Below are 11,056 nucleotides of genomic sequence, written 5' to 3'. Positions count from 1 at the left end.
CATGAACATGAACAACTTTGCTGAATTGTTCAGCTAAGTTCTCTGTTACTTTATGACAAGGATGACCTTTCCTCCAATTTCCAATAAGATGTTCTTTATTTCCATCTGAGTCCTCATCAGAATGGCAATTACCATTCATATTTCTATCAATATTCTGTTTATATATTCTTCTTGCAAAATACACACATGATTATGTGTGTATTCTTGTGTGTATTCTCTAAGAAGATTAAGGCGTTCTTTCTAGCTTTCATGTTTTCCTTTAGAGCCCTCACCAGAACTGCCTTTAGAAGTAAGTCCCTTTATGAAATCATTGGCTTTTTCTAGCATGTACCTTAAAACTCTTCCAGCCTCTATCTATTATGCAGACACTTCCACATTTTTAGGTATTTGTTATGTTAGCACTCTACTTCTTGGTACAAATGTCTGCTTTACCTTAGGCTTCTGTAACATAATTCCATAATCTGGGTGGCTTAAACAACACAAATTCTTGGGGAGGCTGAGGTAAGGTAGATCACCTGAGGTTAGGAATTTGAGACCAGCCTGGCCAACATGGTGAAATCCTGCCTCTACTAAAAATAAAAAAGTTAGCTGGTTGTGGTGGCAGGTGCCTGTAATCCCAGCTACTCTGGAGGCTAAGGCAGAATTGCTTGAACCTGGAGGCAGAGGTTGCAGTGAGCTGAGATCGTGCCATTGTACTCCAGCCTAGGCGACAAGAGCAAAACTCCCGCTCAAAAAAAAAATTGTTTCTCACAGTTCTGGGGCCTGGAAAGTTTGAGTCACGTTTCCAGCTGATTTGGTATCTGATGAGGGCCGCCATCTTCCTGGTTTACATACAGTTACCTTCTTGCTGTGTCTTCACCTGTCAAGGAGAAATCATCTCTCTCCTCTCTAGTCTTACAAGGTCACTAGTCCCATTCAGTGCCCCACCTCAAGTACTATCACATTGGGTATTAGATCTTCACCACACAAATTCTGTGGGAACACACATGCAATCTTAGCCATGTGGAACTTCAGTTGTATAAACTATTGGTAAGTGATACCAGGGTCAGAACTGAAGTACCTTATTGTATTTTATATCTTACTGTTTTACAGTACTTGTGTACTGTACACAAGTTGATTGTGAAAGTATTTAAATATTTAACAAAAACAAAAAGCCATGTATGGTGGCTTACATCTGTAATCCCAGCACTTTGGGAGGCTCAGGCGGGAGGATCACTTGAGCTCAGGAGTTTGAGACCAGACTCGGTAACATAGTGAGACCCTGTCTCTACAAAAAAACAATTGAAGGAGACAATGTGGGTCAATTTTGGAGCATACATAGTGACTGAAATTTATTTTAATATAATGACTAAATAAAAGTTGATGAATCCTTACCTACTACTAGAAAAGGAATGAGGGAAGACCTTTTTCTTACCAAAGAATGCCATTATTCAAGAATGAAAAGAATGACACACTTAGAAGAATCACCCTTTCACAGCCCAGTAGCTGATTCAGGTAAGGATCATCAGTAGATATACTAAAGCATTGTGGGTAATATGTCTAGAGAGGAAAGAGATGATTTCTCTTTGCCATCTCTAGACACACCAAGAAGGTAATTGTTTGTAAACCAGGAAGATGGTGGCCCATCATGTTATCCATGTTACTTATACCTTTGTAGGTATAGGTATTTGTAAAGCATCATGAATAACATGATGGGCCACCTTTGTAGGTATAGGTAAGGGTAAAGGAACAAGTTAAAATGTCTTCATACATTGCCAAATATCCCCTGGAGGGCAAAACTGTCCCCAGCTGAGAAACACTGGCCTATATCAGATGACAGTATATAAGCCTTGATTGGAACTTGCTGTGAAAAAAAGTTATGAAAGACATTTTGGGACAGTTGGGTAAATCTAAATAAGACTTGATAATAGATGTTACAAATTTTTTTTTTTAATTTTCTTAGGTATGACAATGATAATATAGTGTGTTAGTTTGACTGTTTGCCTTGTTACAAAGGAATACCTGAGACTGGGTAATTTATAAAGGAAAGAGCATTATTTGGCTGGTGGTTCTACAAACCATATGGTGAGGGCCTCAGGGAGCTTACAGTCATGGTGGAAGGCAAATGGGGTGCCATTCCATCACGTAGCAAGAGAGAAAAGGGGAGGAAGTGTTGTACTCTTTTCAACAACCAGATCTTGTGGGAAGGGCACCAAGCCATTCGTGAGGGTCTTCCTCTGTTGCCCAAGCTGGAATGCAGTAGTACGGTCACAGCTCACTGCAGCCTTGACCTCCCAGACTTAAGCAGTCCTCCCACCTCAGCCCCCAAGTAGCTAGGACTACAAGTGTACACAACTACACCCAGCTAATTTTTGTATTTTTTGTAGAGATAAGGTTTCTCCCTGTTGGCAAGGCTGGTTTCAAATTCCTAGGCTCAGTTGATTCTTATATCTCAGCCTCGAAAAGTGCTGGGATTAGAAGTATGAGCCAGCACACCCAGCCAGCGTTAGGCTTCTTTTTTTAAAAAAAAAAACTTTTATTTACCATAGTGAGAACAAGCATCACAAAAGCCTTATATTTTCCATTACAGAGGTTTTATAATACCTGGTTCTACCAGTTATCAAACTATATTATATCATCTGCAATTACACATATAATCTAATTATATCTAATTGCAGATTTGATATATCATCTGCAATTAGAACTAGTTTTATCTATTTCTGTTTCTTAAACTTCTAGTTGTTTTATTCTGATTTTGCATCTGACACTGTTTCTGAATTGTGTTAAATAGTAGTGGAGATATAGTGGGCATCTTTCTTTTTTGAGACAGTTTTGCTCTTGTCACCCAGGCTGGAGTGCAGTGGCACTTGTGCACGAGTGTGTGTGTGTGTGTGTGTGAATAGGATCACCTAACATGAGACCATATATATGCATCTATGTCATATGAGGGTCTTTTTTTTTTTTTTCTTTTTTTGAGACAGAGTTTCACTCTTACTGCCCAGGCTGGAGTGCAATGGTGCGATCTTGGCTCACACAACCTTTACCTCCCAGGTTCAAGCAATTCTGCCTCAGCCTCCCGAGTAGCTGGGACTACAGGTGCACGCCACCATGCCCAGCTAGTTTTTCTATTTTTAGTAGAGACGGGGTATTAAATGCTATATATACAATATTTTTATATATATAGTATTTTTAGTAGTATTTGGCTCATATATATATGTGTATATATAGTATTTTTAGTAGAGACAGGGTTTCATATATATTTTTATGATAGAGACAGGGTTTTAATATGCTGCCAGGCTGACCTTGAACTCCTTGGCTCAAGTGCTTGGCAGATCCAAAGTGCTGGGATTACAGGCATGAGCTACCACACCCAACTGCCTAGGCCACCAATTTTATAAATTCTTAGTCCCAATTTTATAAAATATTATCTTTCTCAATGAAGTTATGTTTTGGGGTGGGGAGGACTTAATTGTGTGCTTTCATAATACTTTTAATAAGACTCACCCATTAAGAAAAGTCTTGTAAGATCTGAGAGCTATAGTAAAAAAGCAGTGGGGGCCGGGCGCGGTGGCTCAAGCCTGTAATCCCAGCACTTTGGGAGGCCGAGGCGGGTGGATCACAAGGTCAACAGATCGAGACCATCTTGGTCAACATGGTGAAACCCCGTCTCTACTAAAATTACAAAAAATTAGCTGGGCACGGTGGTGCGTGCCTGTAATCCCAGCTGCTCGGGAGGCTGAGGAAGGAGAATTGCCTGAACCCAGGAGGTGGAGATTGCGGTGAGCCGAGATCGCGCCATTGCACTCCAGCCTGGGTAACAAGAGCGAAACTCCGTCTCAAAAAAAAAAAAAAAAAAAAAGCAGTGGGGTCGGGGGTGGCCTTTGAACATACTACGTTGCAGTAGGCTTTACAAATGGTGCCTGTTTGTATGCTCAGATCATTGTTAAGTGGACTTACTCTCTGAGGATTAGGGCCAGGAAGTCATTATGAAATTATGTTAATTTTTCCTCCCCCAATAAAGCCATCTCAAAAACATTAAAATTATATAAATGCCTTTAAAATTATTATGCTTCAATTGATAAGCTGTGGGACATAATAAGCATGGCAGAAGTTCAGTTCAATTTATTTCATTTTTAATAAAATCATAGCACTGAAAATGCTGTATCTAACTTATCTAGGCAGGTATTTCTATATGTGATCCTTAGTGTCTAATTTGTTATAGATGCTGAGTTCTTCTTATAAGTTGAAACTGATTGACCATAAAACCACATCACCCGTTTTTATTGTAGGATTCCTCTTTCATCATCATGGTATCTCTACAACATGGATTAGGTGGTAGATTGGATGGGTCTAACGAGCTGATGTTTCTCCTTTGTGAGGTCATAACCTTTGTCCAGTCATAACCATTCTGTTGGCCATAATGAAGCCCATGGATAGATCAGTTCTGTAGAAAAACAATTTAGCATATTCTTTATTTAGAGTGAATTTTCATTATTGGTTTGTCACGTTAAAAAAAAAAAAGCAGGCTGGTAAATATGGAGAGGTATAATGAAAAGAGAGATCTGGACTTCGGGTTTTTTGGTTTTTCAGGGTTTTTTTGAGTTAGAGTCTTGCTCTGTCACCCAGGCTGGAGTGCAGTGGCTCAATCTTGGCTCACTGCAACCTTCACCTCCCGGGTTCAATGATTCTCCTACCTCAGCCTTCTAAGTGGGATTACAGGTGCCTATCACCACACCTGGCTAATTTTTGTATTTTTGATAGAGATGGGATTTCATCAATCCAGGCACGGTGGCTCATGCCTGTAATCCCAGCACTTTGGGAGGTGGGTGGATCACCTAAAGTCAGGAGTTCAAGACCAGCCTGACGAACATGGTGAAACCCTGTCTCTACTAAAAATACAACAGCACTGTGCTCATGGTGAGATCTGGACTTTGAATTTGAATTTGGGCATGTGAGTTCTAATATAGGCTCATTATATTAAGTCATCCTTGTTAAATCTTAGTTTCCTTTCTGACAGTAATGTTGGATTGTGCAATCTAAGGTCTCTTCTACCTTTAAATTCTCAAACAGTAGAGCAGATTTTGGATATGGTATTGATTGTTGGCATTTTAGGCATTTTAATTCCCATATCCCTATTTTTATTTTGGCAGTTAGTTGCTTTAGATAAATGTAATATATGTATTATGCATGTATGTATATATGTGTACAGATAGTGCATTCTAAATTTACATGAATATTTGCGAGTGTCCTTTTAGATTAGCACTGTCTGTTACAGAAGAGTTCTAATATTCCATTTTTTCCCTCATGTTATTGTCTTAGGGGAATTGATGCTTCCTGTTTTCAACCTGTTAAAGCTGTTGCTTGAGTCATGTCTTGATATTTTTACCTTATCTATGCTTTATGGCCTCTTCTTTCTTCATTTGAAGAGTCCCATCATCAAATTAAGGTTTCAAAACAATTATAATCATAGTTAGCTTCAAAAATGATTATTTTTTACTAATAAAATGTGAAAAAGAGTTTTTGGTAAAATGCTTTAAATTATGTAGTAAAAATATTTAAAAGTATGCATTATTTAGATCTGAGAAACAAGCCTTGGGTTTTCTGTGTGTTAGATCTATTTATTTGTCAAAGAGTGGGAAGAAGTATATAAAGATTACAAGGAAAGATAAAGAGTGGGTAAATATGATTAAGAGGCTTCTGAGAAGAAGATGACTTTTGGACACATTTTGAAAGAAGTGGTAAATGTGGATTGATGGGGGAAAGGATATTTTCTGAAATAGATTGTGTTTTTTTTTAAATTAAGTAGCTTTATTAATTTTTTATTTCTCATATGCTAATCCATAGAAAACTAAAGATGGTTGTTGCCTACCATTTAAGGATAGAGAAACAGAAATTTGGGGAATAAAAGATGTTTTCTGTCTTTTAATTCTTCACTGTTAAAATTCTTCACTGTTAGAGCATGGTATCTAGTCCTGTGTACTATGAATGATACCAAGCATCTCTCTTATGGTATCAGCAGTGAGAAAATGTGTGAAACAGATAAAACTGTTAGTTTAAGAGCATAAAATGAAATTTAGTTTAGTATTTATATTCCATGTCTTATAAAAATGTTTAGCTTGGTACAAACATGAGGTACTTAGCTGCCAGGCTGATAACTATGTCCAAGTACTGCATTTTCAGAAATACAGGTTTGTGATAACACCTGAAATCAAAGGGTAAGATTTGGTGAACAAATGCCAAGAAAGTGTACTCTGATAAAGGCACAGAAAGTGCATGGCAGTCATAGGACAGTTCTTTAACATTTAAGGAAGGGATTTGGAAATTATGAAAAGAAAAAAGACAGCCTGTATATTTTTGTCAAGGGGCTTAAAGATATTCATGCAGTGCCTCCAAGTTCGTTTTTACTTATTAAGTAAACCCTTGTTTGCTGTTTTATTGTATATCACTCATTATGAGTGCTTTTATGAATATGAACTTAAGTCCTCTTAACCCTAAATATTTTCATGTTTTCATGAGAGGATAGTTCAAATGCTTTTGCTAAATGCTAGTATTTTTCCCAATTATTTATTTAACAAAAGTTAGTCATTTAGTTTAATATGAAACTTGAAACCTCCGATTTTATAGTGAAAATTCTACACTGCTCTGGGGTTTCACTAAAGTAATTATGTTCCAAAGATTTAATCATTTTAACAATGGGTATTATATAGACAGATACTCTATATTATGTATGTTTATAATACAGGCAGAAATAGACAAAAGTAATCTTCCTTCATGTCACAAGCATTTATTTTTGTCTTTTGCAGAATAATTACTGTGAAGCTTTTGACAGCATGTAGATTTGAAAATGCATTTGGGGCCTGTCATGGTGCTGTAAACCCAGCAATTTGGGAGGCTGAGCAGAAGGATCACCTGAGGTCCAGAGTTTGAGACCAGCCTGACCAACATGGTGAAACCCTGTCTCTACTAAAAACACACACACAAAATTAGCTGAGTGTGGTGGCCCATGCTTGTAGTCTCAACTACTCAGGAGACTGAAGCAGGAGAATCGCATAAACCCAGGAGGCAGAGGTTGCAGTGAGCCCAGTCATGCCAGTGCACTCCAGCCTGGGTGACAGAGCAAGACTCTGTCTCAGATAGATAGATAGATAGATAGATAGATAGATAGATAGATAGATAGATAGATGATAGATAGATGATAGATAGATAGATAGATAGATAGATAGATAGCAAATGCATTTGGAATTATTTTCCTTAAGCAACATAAATGCATCATCTATTCTTTTTGTGGGACTTTGTTCTCTGCCAAATGGAAAGAGATGAAATGAACCTACTTCACATTTGTAAGGAAGGTGTTTTACAATTTTTCCAGGGTACTTTGTACACATATTATGATTGTTTTTCTGTTAGGTTCCTCTTTTCAAGGGCCTCTTACTTTCATTTGCTTTAGTTTTAGGTCCTGAGATTGTAGAGGTTTTATTGTTTTTGCCCGTGCTTTGTGATTCTCTCAGAATGACAGGAAAAATTATACTAAGTTATCTCTCATGGATTTAGTACATATGAGATCAGATAATTCTGTAGAAACAGGTAGGAAAAAAAGAAAAAAGAAATATTCAGGTAGACCCAAAATTTCATTTAGATAGAATCTTACTGAGTCTGCATACTTACTGTGCCATCTTCCTCCTCCTCCTGGTCAGTAAGCTGAGTGTTGTCCGTAAACTGTCTCTAACTTATCTAAACAATAATGTAGCAGAAAATAAAGGCTACCTTGCATTCCATTGTACTGGTGCAATCGGTAGGTTGTGGTTATCAGACACATTCTGAACATCTTTTAGGGAATTATGCTCTAGCTGCATAATCTGTATTATTTGGAAGAAGCAGAGAAAAAATCATTAGTATAGACTGTGTTTCTCACATTTGAATTAAATATAATAGACACTCAGTACATATTTGTTGATTAAGTAAGGAGACTTGGATTTGGTTTCCAGCTCTACTACTTTAAAGGATGGGTTTCCTACTCTGTTTTCCCACCCGTTTAGAACTCACCTGTTTTGCATTTCACTAGGACAAGTTAGAAGGCAAAAAGTATTTGAGTTAATGCTGAGCGTTTTAAGTGGAAAACAGCTGGTGGTAATATGGTATGCCACCCTGAAGGGGAGAGGACAGAAGAGACTTGCCTTGGCAGTCTTTGTTGGTCTTATCTGAGAGATAAGACCTGGAGAGTACAGATAGCCCAGGGTCTGGAGTCATTTTATTTTCTGTTTTGCATAGCCCAAATTTCATTTGGCCCTGGGCCAATGAGAGAATTGTCAATTTCATGGATGCTTTAGAACCAGTTTGAGAGTGGTTTCTTTAAAATTGGTATTCTTTCTGCAATTAAATATAGAACATTGAATTTTGACACATACCCTCTCTCCTTCCCACCTGCTCTGTCATTTTATTTCCCACCCACTCTTTTCCAACACTCTTCTCTTTTCATCCAGCTTCAATTTTCTTTTTATCTTCTATCCCATCTATCAAACTATTTCCTATCTATAGCACTGTATAATCCTACAGAGCCATAAATAAGAATAGCTCTGTAGGTCAGTATGACCTGTGAAAATAGATCACAGATAATACACCAGGTAGGTATGTGGATGCAAGGATGTTGTATCAGACTTGTTCTACTACTACTACAATGACGACGACGACATAACATTCTCTAAGGGGAGATGCTGCACTTGCCTCTGTTTTCTTCTTCTTTTGGGTTGAAACTAGGGTAGGATATTGTAGTTCTGTTCCTTGTGGTTGGGAGCTAATCCCTTGGCCTAGAATCAAGGATTATCTCTTTTATTCCCAGTTCCTCAAAAAAAGTAAAGTGCTGATTCTACCCTTTGTAAATTAGTTCCTGTTTGAGTTACAGAGAAAGGTATTTACAGTTCCTTGAGTAAAGTCCAGAGAGGAGAATGCTAGAGGAAGTATTCCTGTAATCTGTTTGTTCATGATTCTGGTTGTTTGGCTTTTCTTTCTCTGGACACTAAAAAGCAGTCTTTTGCCTCTTTGGATTTTCTCAGTTCCTAATTCCTGGTTTCATGTGTCTAAGCTGCAGTTGCCATTTGGCTTTCCCAGTGTATCTTGCCTCTCTTGTATGGTGTCTCTTGACTCTCGTATCCTGCTATTACAGTCTGAAGAAACACCTACCTTCTCGGCAGTTCTTTTAAAATGAACGAAACAAAACTTTTATTGTATTTTTAAAAATATTTATTTTTTTAGAGCAGTTTTAGGTTCATAACAGAATTAAGAGGAAGGTACAGAGATTTCCCATGTACTCCCTGTGCCCACACATACATAGCCTCCTTTCTCCGATTATCAACATCCTCCACCAAAGTGGTACATTCATTACAACTATAATTCTCTGGGTGTTTTTGTTTTGTATTGTGTGAGATGGGGTCTCTCGTCCAGGCTGGAGTGCAGTGGTGTGATCGTGGCTCGCTGCAAACACAACCTCCCAGGCTCAAGTAAACTTCCCACCTCAGCCTCCTGAGTAGCTGGGACCACAGGCACATGCCAACATGCCAGGCTAATTTTTGTGGTTTTTGTAGAGATGGGGGGAGTCTCACGATGTTGCCCATGCTAGCCTTGAACTCCTGGATTCAAGCTATTCTTCCACCTCAGCCTGTAATTCTTTGTAATGATCCTGTAGAGAGGGTGTACTGGGTGGAAAAGAGCTACCAATTTGTTTTGCACAGAGCCATCTAATGTCTCTGTTCACTTTTGTAGTTCCAGAATATGTTAAGAGGAATTTTAGAATGCACACATTAGCTAGCAGGCAAATTTCTGGCTGTCATTTTGATGAAATAATCCAAAAGAGGGAATGACCAGATAACTTGTGATATATACTTTATAAGTTTTGGTTTTGATCTCAGTCTTTTATTTTTCTTCTCAGTTGCTCTAGGTCGTAACCAGCCTTTGAAAAAGGAGAAACCAAAATGGAAAAGCGATTATCCTATGACAGATGGACAACTGCGCAGCAAGAGGGATGAATTTTGGGATACTGCACCAGCTTTTGAAGGCCGAAAAGAGATTTGGGATGCCTTGAAGGCTGCTGCACATGCTTTTGAGAGCAATGATCATGAACTGGCACAAGCAATCATTGATGGTGCAAACATAACATTACCACATGGTAGGTTTGGTGTTCCTCAAGGACAGAGGGAACATAATCAGCTTTGTTTCTTATAGCAAGAAAACAAATGGGAGAGTTTTTCCTTGCTATAAATTATTCTAACTTTTTTTTTTTTTAATGTAGCAAGGAATAGCATTCCTCTTTTTTTCTTATACATCTTTCAGCTGGAGACAGGTTTTACTTGGTGTGTTTGTATTTTTGTTTTGTTTTTTTTTTAATATATCTTAATCTCAGAAAAGAACTCTGAGCATCTCAAAAGTTTCTGTTTAACCTAGTTCTCCATGAAGACCTCTTCTCTCCACCCTGCCACCCCTACTTTACCAGCCCCATCCCACTGTCAGTCTGTTGGAGCTTCTACTTCACTGGTTTCCTTCTACCATCACTAGAGATTGAGTCTCAGTTTAGATTTTATAAGCTGTAGAGACTCCGAGGATGCTCTGTTTAGTTATTATACTTTCTCATCAAGCCTATTTTTGGCATAGTAATGTAGAAGTTAGATCCACATGTTTTTAAGGACAGTTTGCCATTATTGTAGCCCTGAGCATTATCAGGAACTTTTCTGTTTTGTGTAGAAATATGACTGTTTTTAGGATAACCATAAGCTTTGAATGTGTCTGGGAATGCACACATGCTAGTTCCATGCATGTACTTTTGTTTGATCTCCTTAATCAGAAACATGAAAAATTTTCATGCCATATTGAGATTTAGGTGTTAATTTTGTATTTATATTTTTTGTTTTTTTTTTAATTTCTGTATTAATATTCTCAGTATTCTCTTTAGTTTTTCAAGTTAATATTTTTCAAGATTGTCTTGTCAGATCTGTGTAATAACCACCTTTCATTTATTTCTATTCATTATTATACCATCATTTTTTTAATCCCCTGTATCTCCCTTTATCAGCATTCATAGAGGAACAGT

The 11,056-nt window shown here is 37.8% G+C and overlaps 1 protein-coding gene across 2 annotated transcripts in view; it reads left to right on the top strand.

Annotated features, from left to right (window-relative positions):
• The window catches only part of UBTD2 (ubiquitin domain containing 2), an 82,954-nt gene that overhangs the window by 48,849 nt on the left and 23,049 nt on the right, over positions 1-11,056 (top strand). For both annotated transcript variants that reach the window (XM_035290522.3, XM_054251722.2), the window contains exon 2: positions 9,902-10,138. In XM_035290522.3, the coding sequence (XP_035146413.1) occupies positions 9,902-10,138 (237 nt within the window). The remainder of the gene's footprint in view (positions 1-9,901; positions 10,139-11,056) is intronic.

Source organism: Callithrix jacchus, chromosome 2 (assembly GCF_049354715.1).
Source record: "Callithrix jacchus isolate 240 chromosome 2, calJac240_pri, whole genome shotgun sequence".
Lineage (NCBI taxonomy): Eukaryota > Metazoa > Chordata > Mammalia > Primates > Cebidae > Callithrix > Callithrix jacchus.
The sequence above is the reverse complement of the archived record's forward strand: the minus strand, read 5'-3'. Positions and strand labels throughout refer to the sequence as shown.